The 21,346-nt window shown below is 62.8% G+C and overlaps 1 protein-coding gene across 4 annotated transcripts in view; it reads left to right on the plus strand.

The window, feature by feature from the left end:
• FLNC (filamin C) overlaps positions 1 to 21,240 on the plus strand; it is a 30,502-nt gene extending 9,262 nt beyond the window's left edge. Inside the window, exons 13-47 of one of the 4 annotated variants that reach the window (XM_032106578.1) lie at positions 32 to 145; positions 570 to 713; positions 1,088 to 1,211; positions 1,630 to 1,790; positions 1,933 to 2,023; positions 2,229 to 2,398; positions 3,115 to 3,232; positions 3,844 to 4,106; positions 4,455 to 5,052; positions 5,748 to 5,921; positions 6,439 to 6,601; positions 7,267 to 7,427; positions 8,141 to 8,308; positions 8,800 to 8,923; positions 9,018 to 9,174; positions 9,347 to 9,536; positions 10,015 to 10,038; positions 10,136 to 10,383; positions 11,131 to 11,218; positions 11,304 to 11,444; positions 11,668 to 11,796; positions 11,924 to 12,097; positions 12,619 to 12,780; positions 13,103 to 13,306; positions 13,984 to 14,136; positions 14,237 to 14,359; positions 15,119 to 15,379; positions 16,766 to 17,035; positions 17,545 to 17,682; positions 17,943 to 18,058; positions 18,664 to 18,793; positions 19,195 to 19,371; positions 19,629 to 19,847; positions 20,471 to 20,680; positions 20,996 to 21,240. In XM_032106578.1, the coding sequence (XP_031962469.1) occupies positions 32 to 145; positions 570 to 713; positions 1,088 to 1,211; positions 1,630 to 1,790; positions 1,933 to 2,023; positions 2,229 to 2,398; positions 3,115 to 3,232; positions 3,844 to 4,106; positions 4,455 to 5,052; positions 5,748 to 5,921; positions 6,439 to 6,601; positions 7,267 to 7,427; positions 8,141 to 8,308; positions 8,800 to 8,923; positions 9,018 to 9,174; positions 9,347 to 9,536; positions 10,015 to 10,038; positions 10,136 to 10,383; positions 11,131 to 11,218; positions 11,304 to 11,444; positions 11,668 to 11,796; positions 11,924 to 12,097; positions 12,619 to 12,780; positions 13,103 to 13,306; positions 13,984 to 14,136; positions 14,237 to 14,359; positions 15,119 to 15,379; positions 16,766 to 17,035; positions 17,545 to 17,682; positions 17,943 to 18,058; positions 18,664 to 18,793; positions 19,195 to 19,371; positions 19,629 to 19,847; positions 20,471 to 20,680; positions 20,996 to 21,183 (6,075 nt within the window). In that variant the 3' untranslated portion in view covers positions 21,184 to 21,240. The remainder of the gene's footprint in view (positions 1 to 31; positions 146 to 569; positions 714 to 1,087; positions 1,212 to 1,629; positions 1,791 to 1,932; positions 2,024 to 2,228; positions 2,399 to 3,114; positions 3,233 to 3,843; positions 4,107 to 4,454; positions 5,053 to 5,747; positions 5,922 to 6,438; positions 6,602 to 7,266; positions 7,428 to 8,140; positions 8,309 to 8,799; positions 8,924 to 9,017; positions 9,175 to 9,346; positions 9,537 to 10,014; positions 10,039 to 10,135; positions 10,384 to 11,130; positions 11,219 to 11,303; positions 11,445 to 11,667; positions 11,797 to 11,923; positions 12,098 to 12,618; positions 12,781 to 13,102; positions 13,307 to 13,983; positions 14,137 to 14,236; positions 14,360 to 15,118; positions 15,380 to 16,765; positions 17,036 to 17,544; positions 17,683 to 17,942; positions 18,059 to 18,663; positions 18,794 to 19,194; positions 19,372 to 19,628; positions 19,848 to 20,470; positions 20,681 to 20,995) is intronic. The other 3 variants (XM_032106580.1, XM_032106579.1, XM_032106582.1) reach the window with 3 other exon arrangements.
• The last annotated feature ends 106 nt before the right edge of the window (positions 21,241 to 21,346 follow it).

The raw sequence follows: 21,346 nt of genomic DNA on the forward strand, positions 1-21,346 counted from the left end.
CCATTGCATCCTCCTAACCCCCTCTCCACAGGTGAAGGCCTTTGGGCCGGGCCTGGAGCCCACTGGATGCATCGTGGACCGCCCAGCCGAGTTTACCATCGACGCCCGTGGTGCCGGCAAGGGGCCCCTCAAGCTCTATGCACAGGTGGGAACTGTAGGGGGGCTGTTGGGTGGTGCTGGGGGCCATGGAGTGGTGCTGGGTGCTGTTGAGTGACATTGGGTGGTGTCGAGCACCTCTGAGTGCTGTTGAACACTGTTGGGTTCCATTTAGTGTTGTTGGGCGCCATTGGATGCCCTTGAGCACTACTGGGTGCTGTTGGGGACCGCTGGGCACCACTGGGTGCCGTTGGCCAACACTGAGTGTGTTGGGCGCTGTTGGGTGCCGTTGGCCAACATCGAGTACCATTGGGTGCTGTTGGGTGCTGTTGGCCAACACTGAGTGCCATTGGGTGCTGTTGGGCGCCGTTGGGTGCTGTTGGCCAACACTGAGTACCGTTGGGTGCTGTTGGGTGCCGTTGGCCAACACTGAGTGCTGTTGGGTTCCCTCACCTTCCCACTGCTGGTCACAGGACGCCGAGGGCTTCCCTATTGACATCAAGGTGAAGGACAATGGTGATGGCACCTTCCACTGTGTCTACGTCCCCACCAAGGCCATGAAGCACACGGTCATCGTCGCCTGGGGGGGAGTCAACACCCCCAACAGCCCCTTCCGTGTGGGTGTCATAGGGGGCCCATGGGGTGCTGGGGTGGCTATGGGAGGGGGTGCTAGTCATGGAGGGTGTTAAGGTGTCAGATGTGGGGCACAGGGGTCCTGTGGGGATGGGGGGCCAGGGTGGGGCTGGGAGCCCATGGGGTGATGTGGTTGGAGAGGGGGGTCTCATGGGGTGCTGGATGTGGGGATGGGGGTCCCAGACCTATAGGGTGCTGGGGAGGGGTTGGAGGTCCCCTGAAGTACTGGGGATGGGAGTCTGGAGTGGTTGGAGGGAGGCAGGGTGCCAGTGGCAGGGTTGGAGGTCCCAGTCCCATGGGGTGCCAGGGAAGGAGGGGTCCGTGCCCCTGCCCCACATGTGACACTGTGGGCCCGCAGGTGAGCGTGGGTGAGGGCAGCCACCCCAGCAGGGTGAAAGTCCACGGGCCGGGTGTGGAGAAGACGGGGCTGAAGGCCAACGAGCCCACCTACTTCACTGTGGACTGCAGCGAGGCTGGACAGGGTGGGTGCCATGGAGGGGGGCACCCTGTGAACTTCTCTGAGGGCATGAGGCCTGTGTCCCTGGGCCAGCATCCCTGGTCCTGGACCATTGCCGCTGGTCCTGCTCCATCATCCCTGGATCAAGAGTCCTTCATTCTGAGCCCATCAATTCTGGTCCTGGTCCTGCATCCCTGGTCCAACTTCCCTGATCCTGCATCCCTGCTCCTGGTCCGTTGTCCCTGCTCCTGGTCCAGGATTCCTGGGCCTGCATCCCTGTTCCTGCACCTGCATCCCTGGTCCATAATCTCTGATCCTGGTCCATCAACCCTGATCCTGTCCGTCAGCCCCAGTCCTGATCCAGCCCTCTGCCCCATGTGCCTGGTTCCACTCCTCGGTGTCCCCCTGGCGAGTGGGTGCCACTGACCCGGCCAACCCCACAGGTGACGTCAGCATTGGCATCAAGTGCGCCCCAGGAGTGGTGGGGCCGCTCGAGGCGGACATTGACTTTGACATCATTAAGAATGACAATGACACCTTCACGGTCAAGTACACAGCGCCGGGCGCGGGGCTCTACACCATCATGGTGCTCTTTGCCAACCAGGTGAGAGTTCCGGGACTGCCCCACATCCCTGAGGGCCCATCCCCCACTCTGTGGGGTGCCCCCAGCCCCCAAGGGCCAGGTGGGGCTGGAGCTTCGACCCCGTGGTGCCGCTGTGTCACTGTGCTCTGGTTTTGGTCCCCAGGAGATCCCCTCCAGCCCCTTCCGCATCAAGGTGGATCCATCCCATGATGCCACCAAGGTCAAAGCTGAGGGACCTGGGCTGAGCCGGACAGGTGAGGGGCCAGGGGCAGTGGGGTGGGGATGGGGGACATGGGCTGGGGGTGATGGGTGCTGTGAGTGCCGTGGGTCCTGCATTGGCTGACAATGGGGTGCAGGGGTGGAGGTGGGGACCCCCACCCACTTCTGGGTGCTGTGGGGCAGGGACTGTGGGTCCTGTGGGTGCCATGGGTCCTACAGTGACTTGACGATGTGGTGCAGGGGTGGAGGTGGGGACCCCAACCCACTTCCGCGTGCAGACGCGGGGGGCAGGGAAGGCTCCCCTGGACGTGCGGTTCATGGGGACGGGGCCTGGCCCGGCTGTTGCTGACTTCGAGGTCATCGACAATCACGACTATTCCTACACTGTCAAGTACACCCCGCTGCAGCAGGTGGGTCCTGGGGGCACCCTGACCCTGGAAGGGGGCACCTTGACCCATGGTGGGGCCCCCCAACCGCTATGGGCACCCACCACCAAGCAGACCCCACTGCAGCAGGTGGCTACCAGGGGACAGCCTGGTATGGGGGGGGCACCCTGACCCATGGGGAGACCCCATGGAGGCACCTCAACCTGTCTGGGCACCCCAGCCCATGGGGTCACTCCATGGGGGGATCCCCCAGATATAGGGACACCCCAGCCCATGGGGTACCCAAGAGGGGCCCCCTCATTGACACCCCATTCCCTGGGCTCCCCCAGGGACATGCCCCCATACAGCCTAGTGTATAGGGACACCCCCGTGAGCACCCCCTCCCCACAGGCACCCCCATGAGCACCCCAGCTGCTGGGAAACTCGCCCCTATGAACACCCCCTATCCCCATGGGCACCCCACTTCTGTGGCCACCCCCCTGGGGCAGCTGCAGCCCCACATGGGTACCTGTCAACCCAGGGCACCCCCAGATCCACGGGTACCCCTCATCCCTGGGACTTTCCCCTCCCCAGCACCCCCATGGATGACCCCCAGCCTCCCCCAGCCTGATGGCTGCGTGTCCCCTGGGACCCCCTTGGGACCCCCCAGCACCATCCCATGGGTGTCCGCCCTCTGCCCCATGACTGGGCGCTGTGTGGGGGACCCCTGGCAGCACCCTGAAGTGGAGTTGTTCCTGCAGGGCCCCCTGTCTGTGGTGGTCACCTATGGGGGGGACCCCATCCCCAAGAGCCCCTTCCCCGTCACTGTGGCCCCCCCCCTGCAGCTGGGCAAGGTCAAGGTGCAGGGGCTCAACAGCAGTGAGTGGTGGCACTGGGGGAATGGGGGGGGGGACCGAGGGAGGGGAGCACCCTGCATGTGGTGTACGGTGGGGGGGTACCCTGGCAAGGGACACTTGAGCATTGGGAGCACCCTGGGGGAAGAGACCCTGGAGGGGATATTTGGGTCAGGGGATCAGCCTGGGGGGGCACCCTGAATGTGGGGGCACTTGGGGAGGGCACCCTTGGGTGTGGGGCTCAGCATGGGGTGAGGGCACATGAGGGCACGGACACTGCATGTAGGGGTACCTGGGTGGGGGATATACACCCTGGTTATGGGCTGCAACTTGGATATGGGGGGCCCCAGGGGTGGTTTGGGGAGCATCCTAGTAGGAGAGGTTTGGGACCACCTGTGTGTGGGGGCAACCAGATATGGGGGACAGACATGGGTGAGGGCATTGGGGGTCACACCCTGTGGAGAGACAATACCCTGGATATGGGGGACACCCTTGGGTGGAGGTGACACACCCTGGGACAGACACACACACACCCACCCCCAGGATCTGGGGGACACATCCGGGTGTGGGGTTCCTCATGGGTCTGGGGGCACCCCAGGGTGTGGGATGCCCCTCTGATCCCCCACTCCCTTGCAGAGGCGGAGGTGGGGCAGGTGCAGGAGTTCCAGGTGGAGGCACAGGGCGCAGGGGGACAGGGGCACCTGGAGGTGAAGGTGACGGGCCCCTCGCGGCGCCCCGTGCCCTGCACAGTGGGGCCTGCGCCCCCTGGAGGCCCCCACCCCGTCACCTTCACACCCTCCGAGGAGGGGCCCCACCGTGTCGAGATCACCTACGATGGGCACCCGGTTCCAGGCAGCCCCTTCCCTGTGGAGGCTCTGCTGCCCCCTGACCCCTCCAAGGTGAGCATGGCACACGCGTGTGCAACAGGGGTGTGTGTGTCCCAATCTCTGTGTGTCCCTCTGCCCTCCTGACCCCCCTGTGCCACTCACAAGCCCCACATGTGCCCATGCCCCCCCCGCATGTCCCCCCGACCCCTACATGTTCTTGTGCAAACGGGTGCTGGCCTCGGGGCTGGGGCTGCAGGGCAGGCGCATGGGGGTCCCCTGACCGTCACCTTCCCCCTGTCCCCCTTGACCCCCCTCCATGTGTCCCTCTGTTCCCCCTGACCCCTACCTGTCCCTGTGTCCCACTTGACCTCCACCTGTTCCTGTGTTCCCCCTGACACCCATGTGTCCCTGTGCCTGCAGGTGGTGGCCTCGGGGCCAGGGCTGAAGGGCGGCCGTGTTGGGGTCCCGGCACCGTTCTCCATTGCCACGCAGGGTGCGGGCAGTGGGGGGCTGGGGCTGACAGTGGAGGGGCCCTGCGAGGCCAAGATCGAGTGCCAGGACAACGGGGATGGCTCCTGCGCTGTGTCCTACTTGCCCACGGCGCCCGGCGAGTACCACATCAACATCCTCTTCGCTGGGCGCCACATCCCGGGCAGCCCCTTCACAGCTGCAGTCACGGCTCCCTTCGACCCGGCCAAAGTGACAGCGTCGGGGCCGGGGCTGGAGCGTGGCCGTGCGGGCGAGGTGGCCTCCTTCTCTGTGGACTGCTCACAGGCTGGAGAGGCCGAGCTCACCATCGAGATCCGCTCCGAGGCCGGCGCCAAGGCTGAGGTGCTGGTGCAGAACAACCGTGATGGCACCTATGCCATCACCTACACGCCGGCCTGTGCTGGCGCCTACACCATCACCATCAACTATGGCGGCCTCCCGGTCCCCAACTGCCCTGTGCGCGTCACTGTTGACCCAGCCATCGACACCAGCAGCGTCAAGGTCTACGGCAAAGGCGTGGAGCCGCGAGGTGAGGGAGGGGCCATGCAGGGGCTGCTCGCCATGTCACCTCCTTCCCTTGGGCGGGCATCTCCTTCCCATGGGGATCTCCTTCTCCCCAAGGGCATTCCATCCCTGTGGGCATCTCTTCCTCCTGGGTGGGGGACACCACAGACACACCCCACAGACACCACCACAGGCATCTCCCCTCCATGAGCATCGCCATGGGCACTCCATCCCTGTGGGTACACCCTCCTTGTGGACGTCCCTGCTCACAGGCATTCCAACCCCACGGGCGTCCCATCCCTATGGGCACCCCATGGACAGCCCTTCTCATGTGGGGGGGTCTCCTGGGCACCCCGTGGACATCCCTCCATGGGCACCTCCCCCTTGCCTGGACAACCCTGTGGCCATGGACACTCCCATGGTCATCAACATCTCCTTCCCATGGGCACCCCCTCTAATGGGGGCTCTCCTGGCCACCCCACAGGCATCTCTCCTCCCCTGTCCCCCTTGCCCCCACCACTATGCAGGGGACTCTGTGGTTTTCCTTCCACTCATGGGGGGAAGGTTTGGGGGTGCAGGGGGTATGGGGTGGGACCCCAAGGGTGCGCCAATTCCTCCTTGAACCCCCTGTGTGTGCCGAGGGGCCATGGGCTCTCAGAGGGTGCTGTAAGGGACCCCCAGATGACCTCTGGGCCCCCTTGACGCCCCTGTTCCCCTCAGGGGTGCTACGGGAGGTGGGCACTGAGTTCATGGTGGATGCACGGGCACTGGCCCCCACCGGGGGACCCCACGTCCGGGCACGGGTGCTGAACCCCTCAGGGACCCCCATCGACACCTTCGTCACTGACCTTGGTGATGGCACCTACCGCGTGGAGTACACACCCTTCGAGGAGGGTGAGGAACCCCCACAACCCCCCTGGGAACCCCAACACTCCTGGGGACCCCCAGACCCCCTTGGAGAACACAGACACCCCCAGGGGACTCCCAAACCCCTAGGGACCCCCACCCCCTGGGGAACACCAACACACTCCGGGAGCCTCCAGGGACCATGAGCACCCCCAGGGACTCTGTTCGCACACCAGACCCCAACACACCCCCGAGACCCCAAGTTCTGGCCAGGCATCCTCCATCCTCATGAGGAACCCTCAGAGAGGCCCTTCCCATACCACGTCCAAGTGGGGACCCCCTTCAATTTCCCCATGGTCCCCAGAACCCGGAACCCCCAAGCCCCAAATCCCAACCAGGGACTCCCAACCTCCCCCCAAAACCTCATCCAGGGATCCCCAAAGCCCCCAAGACCTTCCAAACTCCACCCAGTGACCCCCAAAATCCCCTGAAAATTCCCACCCCACCCCCCAGAGACCCCTTGTGCCCCCTCCATGGACAGTATGCGATGGTGTCCCTGTCACAGGGCTGCACCTGGTGGAGGTGACATACGATGATGTGCCGGTCCCCAAGAGCCCGTTCCGTGTGGGGGTGGCCGAGGGCTGCGACCCCACACGTGTTCGGGCGCACGGCCCCGGCCTGGAGGGTGGCCTGGTGGGCACGGCTAACCACTTCACTGTGGAGACCAGGTGGGCACTGACCCCCGACCCCAACCCAGTCCTGCTCCCCAAAGCCCCCCAACCCCTGCCTTCCAAATCCCCTTCCCTATCCCTATTCCATGCCCACCGACCCCCCATATTGTTCATGCTGGGGGTTTGGGGTGGGTATGGCCACCTGCTTCAGTGTGGAGACCAGGTGGCCACCAACCCTGAGTCTCTCCATTCCCACCCTGCCCCCCCCCACACCCACAGATTCCCCCCCCAAGAGGTGTCACCTCCATCCCAAGCCACCAACCCACCATCTCCATCCCCTGCTGTGGAAGTGCCACCACTGTCCTCTTGCACCTGTGCCCTTCGTGTGCGTGTACCACCTCTATCCCATGTCACCAACTTGCCACCTCCATCCTGTACCACCACTCTGGCATCTCCATGTTCTGCCACAGAGGTCCCATGTCCATCCTCTTGCATCCTCTACCACCTGTGTCCCTTCCCATGGATGTACTACCTCCCTCCCACATCACCAAATGGGCATCTCCATCCCCTGCCGTGAAAGTGTCACCTCCATCCCACGTCACCAGCGTGGAATCTCTGTCCCCTTGCCATGGAGGTGCCACCTCCATCTCCCCACCATGGCTGTTGTTCCCCCTGACCCCATCATGCCTGTGTGACCCCTCTGAGTGGTGGCATGTCCCCAGGGGCGCGGGCACTGGGGGGCTGGGCCTGGCCATTGAGGGTCCCTCGGAGGCGAAGATGTCCTGCAAGGACAACAAGGACGGGAGCTGCGCAGTGGAGTATGTCCCCTTCACGCCTGGTGACTACGACGTCAACATCACCTTCGGCGGCCACCCCATCCCTGGTGCGGGGTGACAGAGGGACGGGGGCTGGGGGGAGAGGTGTCCTGGTTGTCATCTGTTGGTCACAGGGCTTCACTGTGGTGACGCCACCCATGGTGGCCTCATGGCCAAGCTGTCCCCTGCCTGTGCTGTCCCCATGGCCATGGCTTTCATACCCCCACGGCCACAGTGACCCCATGGCCACACTGACACATGGCCACACTGACCTCATCTGGAGCCTTTGCCCGAACTGTTTCCATGGCCATGCTGTCCTTGTTCCCATGCTGACTGTATGGACATGTTGACCCCATGACCATGGTGATCCCACACTGTGCTCATGCCCATGTTGAGCCCTTCCCCATGCTGGCCCCTTGGCCATGCAGTCATTGGGCCCACACTGACCCCATGGTCATGTTGACCTTCTGGCCATGTCCCCATGCCCATTTTGAACCCATAGCCATGTTGACCCTATGAATGTATTGACCCCATGACCACATTGACCTCATGAGCACACTGGCCCCGCACTGTGCCCACGCACGTGATGGGCACACCAACTCTATGGCCATGCTATCCCTGTGCACACATTGTCCTCATGGCCATGTTTATCTTGTCCTCATGCTGACCCTATCCCCACAGTGGCCCCCTGCTAACATTGGCAGTGGTCACACTGCCCCCATCCCCACCCTACCCTGCCCCATGCTGCCTCCCCCATGTACTGACCCCCTTCTCCATACAGGAAGCCCATTCCGGGTGCGAGTGCGGGATGCTGTGGACCCCTCCAAGGTGACGTGCTCAGGGCCAGGGCTGGGCCCCAGTGTCCGTGCACGGCTGCCCCAGAGCTTCACCGTGGATGTCAGTGCCGCAGGACGTGCAGCCCTTGAGGTGACGCTGCTGGGGCCCACTGGTACGTGGGGACACAGGGGGCAGGGGGGACTCGTGTCTTACGGGGTGTCCTGAGCTGTGGGGTGTCCTCCCTCATGAATGTCCTGCTCCGTAGGGTGTCCTGCTCCTTGGATCCCATGGTCTATAGAGAGTTCTGCCCTTTGGGATGTCCTGCCTCATGGGCTGTCCAGCACCATGGATGCCATGTTCCATAGGGTGTCCTGCCTCATGGTGTCCCCTGTTACATAGAGTGTCCTACCTATGGATGTCCTGCTCCTTAGGGTGTCCTATCCCATAGGACGTCCAGCCCCATGGATGTTCTTCTTCATAGGGTGCCCAGTTCTATGGGGTGCCCTCCCCATGGATACACAGATCCACGGGGTGTCTTCTCCATGGAGTTCCCTGCCCAGGGAGGTCGTGCCCTCTGTGCTGCTCTATACCCCCCATGTCCTCCTGTCCCACATGTCCCCTTGCCTCACATGTCCCCACCCCACATGTCCCACTGCCCCACAGGGCTGCCGGAGCCAGTGGAGGTCCGAGACAATGGTGACGGCACCCACAAGGTCACTTACACCCCGGCCACCGACGGGCCCTACACCGTGTCTGTCAAGTACGGAGGGCAGGAGGTGCCACGCAGGTGAGACCCCACCTAGGCTGGGCAGATGAGGGGACACAGGATCCCCACACAGCCTGGAGATCCCGGCACCCTCCTGACTCCCTGCTTCCCCCAGCCCCTTCAAGGTGACGGCGCTGCCCACCCACGATGCCAGCAAGGTGCGGGCGAGTGGCCCCGGGCTGAGTGCAGGAGGGATCCCTGCCAGCCTCCCTGTCGAATTCACCATTGATGCCCGCGATGCTGGCGAGGGACTGCTCACAGTGCAGATTCTGGTCAGTGTGTGAGGGGGAAACATGGGGGAGCATGGGGGTCGTGGGGGGACACATTGAAGGTGGGTGAAGGGGTGCTCACAGTCCAGATCCTGGTCAGTGCAGGGAGAGTCATGGGGGTGCTGAGCCCCACAGGGTGCCCCCAGCATAGAGAACTGATGGGGGTTGCCTGCAGGACCCCGAGGGGCAGCCCAAGAAGGCATCAATCCGGGACAATGGGGATGGCACCTACACAGTGTCCTACGTGCCCGATGTGCCGGGGCGCTACACCAGCACCGTCAAGTACGGGGGCGACGAGATCCCTGCATCGCCCTTCCGCGTCCTCGCCGTGCCCGCTGGCGATGCCAGCAAGTGCCTCGTCACAGGTGGGGCTGCCCCACAGTGTCCTTATGCTGACCTATGTCATCCCCTTGCTGGCCCATGGCATCCCCTTGCTGACCCACAGCATCCCCTCACTGCCCCATGATGTCCTCTTGCTGCCCCACCGCACCCCTCCCTGCCCCACAGTGTCCCTGCTGCCCCATGGCATCCCCTCCTGCCCCACAACATCCACATGCTGACCCACAGTGTCCCCTGGCTGTCCCACAGCACCCACCCCAGACACCCCTGCCTCACCCCCCACCACCCTATGGCTGTCCCCCAGCACACCCACCTGCCCCACTGCTGCCCCTCAGCATCCCTCCCACCACCCCCAAACCTGCCCCATGGAGCAGTGGGGATGAGTGGGTGCCCCCAGGACAGGATGTGCCGGCCCCCCCGGAGCCCCCCGGCCCCCTCGGCACCCCCGGCCCCCCAACCAGCCCCCCAACCCCTTCTCACCGCTCTCCCTGGTCTCTCTTGCAGTATCCATTGGGGGCCATGGACTGGGTAAGTGGTGCCAGGGGGCAGTTGGGGGGCTGGGAGGAGGCAGCTGGGGGATAGGTTTGGAGTCCCCCCATGGCCCTGACCCCACCCTCCCCCACAGGTGCCTGCCTGGGCCCCACGATCCAGATCGGGGAGGAGACGGTGATCACGGTGGATGCAAAGGCGGCGGGACAGGGCAAGGTCACCTGCAAGGTGTCAACACCTGATGGCGCTGAGCTGGACGTGGATGTGGTGGAAAACCACGATGGCACTTTCGACATCTTCTACACTGCTCCTGAGCCCGGCAAATACGTCATCACCATCCGCTTTGGCGGGGAGCACGTCCCTAACAGCCCCTTCCATGTCATGGTGGGTGGAGCACTGGGGGGGTCACTGTAGGTCTGGGGGGTTGTGATGAGCATCATGGGTCAGAGTTTGGGAGACCATGGTGTGGGCAGCATGGAATCGAGAGACCATGGTGGGTGCCATGGGGCAGAGAGCTGGGATCATGATGGGCACTGTGGGGTTGGAAGATCATGGTGGGTGCTGTGGGGCAGACAGGTGGGGCCATGGGGTTGGGCAACGGTGGTGGATCTGAGGGGCAAAGAGTTAAAAGGGCACAATGGGCACCATGGAACAGATCTTGAAGATGAGGGTGACACCATGGAGTAGGACAACCGTGGTGGGGTTGGAACATCAAGGTAGGCACCAACAGACAGAGCACTGGGGCCATGGTGGACACCAAGGGACAGAGAGTTGAGTCAGTTAGCATGGAGTTGCAAGAGCACAATGGGCACTGCACAGTTGGGTGACCATGACAGGAGTTAAGGGACTGGGGGACCATGGTGGAGCAGTATCAGGATGATGGTGGCCATCATGGAGCTGAGAGAGTTGGGAGACCATGGTAGGCACTGTGGGGCTGGATGACCCACCATGTTGGCCAGGGTTGTCGTGTGGGGGGTTGGGGTCATGGCAGACACCATGGGGTTTGGAGGTCATGAGGATCATCACAGGGCTGGGAGCCCACCGTGGGGGTTCTCATGTCCCCTCTATGGCCACCCTGGGGCTGAGATCCCACCACAGAGTTCTCACCCTCCCTCTCTGCCCCATGATTAGGCCACAGAGGAGCCCCCAGCCACCTCTGAGAACCTTCGGCCCTTTAACCTCGTCATCCCCTTCACCGTGCAGAAGGGTGAGATCACAGGTACAGTGCAGGGTTGTGGGGACAGGGACCACCCCCTGAGGTACCAGCCCCCCTCTTGGTGCCCCCACTGACACGGTATCCCCAGGTGAGGTGCGGATGCCCTCGGGGAAGACGGCGCGGCCCAACATCACCGACAACAAGGACGGGACGGTGACAGTGCACTATGCCCCCTCCGAGAAGGGGCTGCACGAGATGGACATTCGCTATGATGGCAACCACATCCCCGGTGAGCCACTGGGGGGCACTGGGAACCACTGGGGGGCAGTGGGAGCCACTGGGAGGTGGCTGAGGAAGGTTGATACCACTATGCCCTGGTTGGGCTCCCATGGGTCAGGCACCCACCATGGTGTGGAATGTCCCTGTGGGGTGTCTCTGTGGGGTCCATGGTTGGTCACCCTTGGGTTGGGGTGTCCTCATGGGTCCCTGACCGTTGTCCCCTGTGTCCCCAGGGAGTCCCCTCCAGTTCTATGTGGACGCCATCAACCCACGCCACGTCAGTGCCTATGGGCCTGGGCTGAGCCATGGGATGGTCAACAAGCCATGCACATTCACCATTGTCACCAAGGATGCTGGCGAGGGTGAGTGATGGCCAAGGGGGGGCTGAGAGGTTGTGAGGACCCCCCAGTGCCACAAGGAGATGTTGGAGACCCCTGGTGCCCCCGATGCCTCTTGTCCGGTGCCTTCTGACACCCCCTGTGCCTCCAGGTGGGCTGTCGCTAGCGGTCGAAGGTCCCTCCAAGGCAGAGATCACCTGCCAGGACAACAAGGACGGGACATGCACCGTGTCCTACCTGCCCACAGCCCCTGGTGACTACAGCATCATTGTGCGCTTTGATGACAAACACATCCCAGGCAGCCCCTTCACTGCCAAGATCACCGGTGAGACAGGCTGGGGGGCGCAGTGGGATCTGGGGGAGTTCTGGGGGTTCTTGGGGCTTCCACATGGCCATGGGGGCACCTGGGTAGCCATAGAGACACCTATGGAGTCATGGCCATGAGGGCATCTGTGTGGCTGTGGGGGCACCTGTGGGGTAGTGGGCACACTTGCCCCATGGCCATTGGGACAATTGTGGTGTCTCTTGTCCATCCCTGGCCACCAGGATTCCCCCTCCCATGGCCTTGGGGAAACTGAAGCCTTGGAGACCCCAGCCCATGACCATGGGGACATCATGGAGCTTTGAGGACCCCATCACAAGGCCCTGTAGACCTTGTGAGGACCCTATCCTTGGCCTTGAGGGCCCTATTCACACATCTTTGGGTGACCCCTCGTTCTGGGGACCCTCTCCATAAGCCATTGGGACCTTGTGGGGCTTTGGGTATATCATTCCATCACCATTGGGACCCTATTCCATCCCGTCCTCCACCTTGGGTTGATGTCCCTGCTGATGGCATCTCTGCAGGGGATGACTCCATGCGCACGTCCCAGCTCAATGTGGGCACCTCGACTGACGTGTCACTGAAGATCGCAGAGACAGACCTGAGCCTGTTGGCAGCTACCATCCGTGCACCCTCGGGCAACGAGGAGCCGTGCCTGCTCAAGCGGCTGCCAAACCGCCACATTGGTGTGTAGGGACACGGGGACGCTGGGGGGACACGGGCACATGCAGATGTGGGCACAGGAAAACTGGGACATGGGCACATGAGAGGAGGATGTGGGACTTGGGGACTTGCTGGGACAGGGATCAGTGGGGCTACGGGGTCACAGGGATGGGCCTTGTGGCATTGGGTCAGTAGGGGGTTGGTGGCCATGGTCAGGGGACTTAGATGGTGACCAGCAGCTGATGGAGGTGGCCAGGGGCTGGTGGCAATGGGTAGGGGATGGGGATGGTGCATGGGTGGTGGCCAAGGCTGGTGGTGGTGTGTGACCACTGTGTTCCCCCCCAGGCATCTCATTCACACCCAAGGAGGTGGGCGAGCATGTGGTGAGCGTGCGGAAGAGTGGGCAGCACGTCACCAACAGCCCCTTCAAGATCCTGGTGGGACAGTCAGAGATTGGTGATGCCGGCCGGGTCAAGGTGTGGGGCCAGGGGCTGCTGGAGGGCCACACTTTCGAGGTGGCCGAGTTCATCGTGGACACACGCAGCGCTGGTGAGGCCACGGTGGGGGATAACTGTGGGGGAGGTGGTAGCCATGGCTAAGGGCAGGATGGGATGATGGCCATGACCATGTGTTGGTTGTGGTCACCCAAGGATGAGGTGGAGGCCATGGTTATGGCTGTGGTTTGCTATGGCCACATGCATTGGTGGCCAAGGCTGTATGTTGCCAGGAAGGGATGGTGGCTGTGGTCATGGCCAAGGCAGGACGGTCACTGTGGCTGGGGTTGGTGGCTGTGGTGGTGGTGTGGCCATAGCCAGGATGATTTGAGGGCCATGGCCATGCCACAGCTGTGGCCAGCACAGGATGAGATGGTCGCTATGGTGTGACCTTCATGTGAATGGGATGGTGACCATGGTGGTGGCATGGCCAATGCCCATGTGAGAGGTGGTTAAGGCCATACCATGGCTGTGGCCAACACAGGATGGGGTGATGGCCATGATTATGGCCATGGTATGACCATGGCCAGGCCAGAGTGGTAGCTGTGGCCATGGTGCCACTGAGAGGGGGATGCTGTGGTGACCATGGCGTGGCCATGGCCAGGATGGGGGTGATGACTGCGATTGGGTGGTGACCATGGCCACTTTGGGCTGGTGGCCTTGGTGTGACCATGGACAGGACAGGGACAGCCTCCATGGGACACCTCTGAACATATCCCCATGGCCACCCAGGTTACGGCGGACTGGGCCTGTCCATTGAGGGCCCCAGCAAGGTGGACATTAACTGTGAGGACATGGAGGATGGCACCTGCAAGGTCACCTACTGCCCCACTGAGCCTGGCAACTACATCATCAACATCAAGTTTGCTGACAAACATGTCCCAGGTGGGACTGGGGGAAACATGGTGGGGCAGAGGGTTGTGGTGGGGAGAGGTGCTAGGACCCCCAGGGGGTGACAGGTCCCTGAGGTAACCATCTCCCACAGGGAGCCCCTTCACCGTGAAGGTGACGGGCGAGGGGCGGATAAAGGAGAGCATTACGCGCCGGCGGCAGGCACCCTCCATCGCCACTGTTGGCAGCACCTGCGACCTCAACCTCAAGATCCCAGGTAGGGTTGGCCTTCTTCCTCCTCCTCCTCCTGCTCCTCCTGCTCCTGGTCCTTCTCCTCCTCTTTTCCTCTTCTTCCTATTCCTTCTCCTTCATCTTTCATTCTCCATCATCCTCCATCATCCTCCTCTTCTTCACCTTCCTGCATTCTAATCCTCTTCCTCCTCCTGCTTTGTGGGCCATGGGGATGGAGATGCATCTTAGCCACTCCAGCTCTGATTTCTCCTTCCTTCTTTCTTCTCTCCCCTCCATGCATCTGTGTCCATGTCTGTGTCCCTCTGTGTGTCTGCGCTTGCGTCCATGCATCCCTCTGTGCATGCCACCACCCACCGATGTCTCCATCCACACCTCTGTCCATGTGTCCATTCATATGTCTGTCCGTGTGTCCATCCCTGGCTTCATCCACCCTTGGCTTCATCCATTCCTGCAACTATCCCTACATCCATCCCTGTGTCCACCCCTCCTTGCACCATCCTCTACTTCCAACCTTGTGACCACCCATGTCTCCACCCATCATGATTCCATCATCCCTGTGCCCATCCTTGTCTCCATCCCTCCATGTCTCCACCCATCCACGTCTCCTCCCATCACTATGTCCATCTCTGTGTCCATTCATCCCCATGTCCATCCATGTCCTCCTGTGTCCCCATCACCCCTCTGTGCACCCTTCTGTTCCCCCACCTGTGCCCACATCCTGTTGTCCCCATGTGTCCCCATGTGTCCCCGCTGTCCCTCTGTGTCCCCACTGGGTGTTCCCCAGGGAACTGGTTCCAGATGGTGTCGGCGCAGGAGCGGCTGACGCGCACGTTCACGCGCAGCAGCCACACGTACACGCGCACGGAGCGTACTGAGATCAGCAAGACGCGTGGCGGCGAGACCACGCGCGAGGTGCACGTGGAGGAATCGACCCGTGTGGGCGGCGCCTTCCCCCGCGCCCCCCCGGAGCCCTTCGGTGCCTTCGGGGCCTTTGGGACCCGCGAGGGCATTGGCGCCTTCACAGCCCCTGCACGCGCACACGAGGGTGCGTCCTGCACCGGGGGGTCCTACTGTGCATGGGGGTGTGCAGCAAAGTGGGATTGCACAGGAGCGGGGCGTGCATGAGGGGCAAGTGTGCATGAGGGCTGGGTGTGCAGGGCACTGGGCTTGCACGAGGGCTGGGTGGGCATGAGGGGAGCGTGAGTGCAGGGAAGTGTGTTTGAAAAAGGACTGGGTGCATGGGAGCACCAATGTGTGTTTGCACAGAGCTGTGCTTGCACAAGGGCTGGCTGTGCACGAGGCCTGGGGGTGTGTGGGCAGGGCCCTGTGCTGGCACAAGGGCTGGGTGTGCAGGGAAGTGGGCTTGCATGAGAGCTGGGCACACTTGCCGTGGGAGTGCTCTTGGATAGGGCTGCGTGTGCTCACACAAGGGCGCACCTGCGTGTGCCCAGGACACACCTGGGACAGACTCCCTGGCACACGCGTTGGGGCTGCTGTGCCCTTCACACGGGGATGTGTGCGGAGGTGGGGGGCAATGCTGGCTCTTTGCACAAACAGGTGCACACCTGCTCACGGGGTGTGTGGGCTCATGGGGAGTGCACGCCTGCCCAGAGGGCTGTGGGTGCCCTTGGCATGAGTGTGCAGTCTCACAAGGGTGTGTGCACACGTGTGTGTGAATGCATGCGTGTGCATGCTGGCAAGTGCACGTCCTGTGCATGCTCGCAGGGCGGGGTGCACCCAGCGGGGTTGCACGTGGGCTCTGGTGGGTGTTGGGGTGTCAGGGCACACTGGGGGCAGGGTGGTGGGATGACAGTGACAGGGTGTCCTGGTGGTGGGCTGACAGGGTGACAGAGTGATGGGGTAGCAGGGTGACGACGGTGCTAGTGTGCCTGGGAGTCCTTGGGATGATGGTGAGAAGGTGATGGGGCAATGGGGTGCCCCAGTGCCCTGGTATCAGAGTGATAGGATGCTGGGGTGATAGGATGCAGGGGTGCTGTGGTTCCAGGGTGATGGCTTGCTGGAGTGACAGGGTGCCACTGTGACAGCATGACAGGCTGCCCCAGTGACAGGTGCTGGGGTACCATAGTGACATGGTAATAAAGAAATGGGGTGCTGAGGGGCCAGGGTGCCCTGGTGCTGGGGTACCAGGGTTACAGGATGATGGAGTGATGTGGTGACAAGGTGCCCTGGTGACAGGATGACAGTGTGCCATATAGTGATGGGGTGCTGGGGTGCCACAGTGGCGCAGTGGTGGGGTTACAATGGGGTGATGTTGGGGTGTCCAGGTGCCTGCAGGGTGACATGGTGTGTGCCTGCAGCTGAGGTTGTGGTGGTGCAGGAACTGGGATGCCATAGTGATACGGTGTTGGGGTGACACTGGGGTGTCGATGGGGTGTTGGGGTGCCCACAGTGACGTGGTGTGTGCCTGCAGGCGAGGCTTCAGCGCAGGAGCTGTCGGCGCAGGTGCTGAGCCCATCGGGGCAGCGGCGTGAGGCTGAGGTGGTGCCGGGGGGCGCGGGGGTGTACAGCGTGCGCTTCGTGCCCCAGGAGACAGGCGCCCACACTGTCAGTGTCAAGTTCCGGGGGCAGCATGTGCCCGGGAGCCCCTTCCAGTTCACCGTGGGGCCCCTGGGCGAGGGCGGTGCCCACAAGGTGCGTGCAGGGGGCACTGGCCTGCAGCGCGCTGTGGCCGGCACACCAGGTACGGGGTGGTCTGCCAGGCATGGGGGGTGATGGGGGCTCTGGGGGCGACTGGGGGGATGTGGGTGTGATGGGGATATGGGGGCAATGAGGGGTGGGTACTGTTGGGGGGTGGGGGTGTATGAGGGTCTGGGTGCTATTGGGGGGTGTGGGTGGCAATGGGGGTGTAGGTGCTATGTGTGTGTGGGGTGTTGGTGAAATTCAGGGTCTCTGCGTGCTGTGATGGGGGATTTGGGTAGAGTGGGGTGTGGGTGACAATGGGGGTGTAGGTGCTATGTGTGTGTGGGGTGTTGGTGAAATTCAGGGTCTCTGGGTGCTGTGATGGGGGATTTGGGTAGAGTGGGGTGTGGGGGCAATGGAGGAGTGTTATGGGTGGTCTGGGTGCCATGAGTGGAATGTGGGTGCTATAGGGGGTGTGGGTGCCATGGGGAGGTGGGTGCAGGTCTATGCTGGGTGTCGCCATCCTGGGGTGCCGTTGAGGGCCAGGGTGACCCCGGTGACCCCCCCCAGCTGAGTTCAGCATCTGGACACGTGAGGCGGGTGCCGGGGGACTCTCCATTGCCGTCGAGGGGCCCAGCAAGGCTGAGATCTCCTTTGAGGACCGCAAAGACGGCTCCTGTGGCGTCTCCTACCTGGTGCAGGAGCCAGGTGAGAGGGGGCTGCACCCCAACACTCCCAACGTCCCAACCACCCTAACATCCCCCAGGGCGCTTGGCCTGTGGTGGGGGCCACAGGACCCTCATGCGAGGAGGGACCCACATGCAAAGGTATCCCCAGTTAAGGGTGTCCCCAAGTGTGGCTGTCCCCATGAGTGGTGTCTCTGTGCATGGGAGGTCCCATGTGAGGGTGTTCTCATGTGAGTGTTCCCATGTGGGGGCTCCCCGCCTGACTATCCCCATGTCCCCCAGGTGACTACGAGGTGTCCATCAAGTTCAATGAGGAGCACATCCCTGACAGCCCCTTTGTTGTCCCTGTTGCCTCCCACTCCGATGATGCCCGACGCCTCACCGTCACCAGCCTGCAGGTACTGGGGACGCCCCCTGTGACACCCTGGGGCACCCCTGGGCTCACATATGCCCCCTGGGTCCCCAGGTCACTCTTGGGCCATTCTGGACCCCTATTGCACTCTTGGGACCCCCCACTGTGTGCCACCTTTGGGTCTCCTGTGGCACCCTTGGACCCTCTGGGGCCACCTCTCCCTCCCTCATGTTATTCTTGGGGCTGCCTCTCTCTCCCTCATGTCACCCCCTAGACCACCTTTATGCCCCTCCATGCCAGCCTTGGGACCCTCTCTGGTGCCAACCTCCTGTCCCCCGTGTCACATTGTACCCCTGTGTCACCCTTGGGACCACTGTGTGGCCCCTTTGCCACCCTTGGGATCCCCTGGAGCCACCTCTCTCTCCCACATGTCACCATTGGTCCCCTCCCTCGTGCCACCCCTGTGTCCCTTGCGTTAATCCTGGGCCACCTTGCGTCCATGTGTCACCCTTGGGCCCCATGGTGCTCCCCCTGCCCCACTGCCCTCCCACTCCCTCATGTCCCCCCATTCTCTGGGGCAAACCAGCTGGCCTCATTCATGATGTCCCCCTGTCCCCCCATGTCCCTGATGCCACCATGGTGTCCCTGCAGGAGACAGTGGCAGTGAACCAGCCAGCGTCCTTTGCGGTGCAGCTGAATGGGGCGCGTGGCGTCATCGACGCCAAAGTGCACACGCCTGCAGGGGTGGTGGAGGAGTGCTACGTGTCTGAGCTGGACAGCGGTGAGGGGACACTGCAGGGATACCATGGGGACACCAGGAGACCGGGTCTGCAAATGTGGGGCTGTGGGTGCAGGACACAGGACATGGGGACAGGGGATGTGGGGACTTGGGGCTTGAGAATATGGGGACATGGGGGATGGGGACAGAGTGCCATGATGGCATCCCCCAGACTAGTACCCGCTGGGGTTCTTGCATGGGGTGTGGGGACACGGGACATGGGGACACAGGACACAGGGATATGGAGACGTGTCTGTATCCCCCTGACTGGTATGTGCTGGGGTTCCTGCTGTGCAAGAACAGGGGTGTGGGGACATGGTGGTGTGGGGACATGGCGGTGTGGGGACATGGGAACACAGGGGCATGGGGACATGAGGACATGGTGACATGTCTGTGTTCCCCAGACCGGTATGCACTGGGGTTCCTGCCACGTGAGAACGGAGTCCACTCCATTGACCTGCGCTTCAACGGGCGTCATGTGCCTGGGAGCCCCTTCAACATCCGTGTGGGCGAGCAGAGCCAGGCCGGGGACCCTGGGCTCGTCACTGCCTTTGGGCCAGGCCTCGAGGGTGGCCGCACAGGTGACACTGCTGTGGATACAGGGACAGGGATACGGCTGTGGGAGGGGGGTGGGGACGGAGACACAGCCATGGTGGTGGCAGGACAGACATGGCCATGAAATGGTGATGGGGACAGGGCCATGATGGAGATGTGGCCAGGGTGGTGGCAGAGGGGATGTGGCCATGGGAGTTGCCATGATGGGAACGTAGCGATGGGTGGTGACCACAACGGTGTCCTGGTGTCCCCCCATGATGCCATCCCCATGTCTGTGTTCCAGGGGTGCCCTCAGAGTTCCTGGTGCAGACAGCCAACGCAGGGGCAGGAGCACTGGCCGTCACCATCGATGGACCCTCCAAAGTGGAGCTGGACTGTACTGAGGTCCCTGAGGGCCACCGTGTCACCTACACCCCAATGGCCCCTGGCAACTACCTCATCTCCATCAAGTATGGGGGTCCCCACCACATTGTGGGGAGCCCCTTCAAGGCCAAGGTCACTGGTATGAATGAGGGGGGACATGGGGATGGGAAGGGACACAGGTTTGGGGAGGGACATGGGGACAGGCAGGAACATGGGAACTAGGGGGGACACGGGACTTGTGGGGGACGTGGGGATACCGGGGTCCCCACTGCATCATGGGCAGCCCCCTCAAGGCCAAGGTCACTGGTACAAATGGGGTGGGGGTAGACATGGGGATGGGGAGCATGGATAAGGGAGATGGGGGGAGGAGAATATTCAGGTCCCCAGTGTGGAGTGACAAGGGGTCAATGATGGGCATGATGGAAGGCTGCAGGAGGGCCACCCTGGAGGACCCCCAGGGTGACATGAAGGGGGGAGTTCCCAGGGGGGTCACAGTGGGTCCTGGGGGTGACGTGGTGTAGGAGCCCTGACACTTTATTGTGCCATAAATCGAGTCTCCTGATGGGAGAGAATTTGCCGAAGGTCCTTGCAAGGAGTTTAAAAGATAAAGCGAGATGTCTTCTGTAGTTTCAGGATGACATGGTGGGGGTCCCGGGAGGAGGGGGGGTTGTCCCTGGAAGATGTCCTCATGTGCCCCCAGCATGGTGTGATGGGGGGTGTCACCACGGTGGGGGCTGACGGTGTCCCCCCTGTACTCCCCAGGCCCACGGCTGTCGGGGGGACACAGTCTGCACGAGACCTCAACAGTGCTGGTAGAGCCGGTGGTGAGGGGGGGGTCACGGGGCCCCCCCGCCTTTGGGGGGGTCACCAAGGCCCCATCGGACGCCAGTCAGGTGGTGGCCCGGGGGCCAGGGCTGGCAACTGCCCGCCTGGGCCACAAGAACCACTTCACCGTGGACTGCAGCAAGGCCGGTGAGGGACGCTGGGGGTCCCGGGGGGTTGGGGTGGCTGGGAGGGGGGAGGGCATATGGGGGCTCAGCAGCGCAGTCCAGGGGCTCCTAGGGGAGTGCTGTGAGGGCTTGGATGGGAGGTGGTGGGTCTATGGGGTGTTCAGCGAATTCTGGGGGATCTTGAGAAGGGATGGGGTGGGTTAAAGTGGGGCCTGGGCATCCTGGGAGGGGATGGGGTGGGTAAGAGGGGGAGTGCGGTGAAGGGTCTGGGATGCAGGGGGGGAAGCTTGGGGTGACCCTGGGGTCTCAAGCTCACCCTGCCCCTGTCCCCCGCTAGGCACAAACATGCTGCTGGTGGGGGTGCACGGCCCCAAGGCCCCGTGCGAGGAGGTGCACGTGAAGCACGAGGGGAACCGCGTGTACACGGTGACCTACAGCGTGCGGGAGCGTGGGGAGTACGTGCTGCTGCTGCGCTGGGGTGACCGCGATGTCCCGGGGAGCCCCTTCCGTGTCACTGCGGCCTGAGACCCCCCAGGGATCTCAGGGGGTCCCAGGCCTGTCAATAAAGCACTGGGAGAGGAAGAGTGGTCCGAGTGATGACATGGGACACAACACGGAGTGGGGCTGGGAGGGTGCCAGGGTCCTAGGGGACTCTGGGGAAGGACACCAGATCTAGGGGTGTCCTGAG

Source organism: Corvus moneduloides, chromosome 4 (assembly GCF_009650955.1).
Source record: "Corvus moneduloides isolate bCorMon1 chromosome 4, bCorMon1.pri, whole genome shotgun sequence".
In the NCBI taxonomy this organism is placed as follows: domain Eukaryota; kingdom Metazoa; phylum Chordata; class Aves; order Passeriformes; family Corvidae; genus Corvus; species Corvus moneduloides.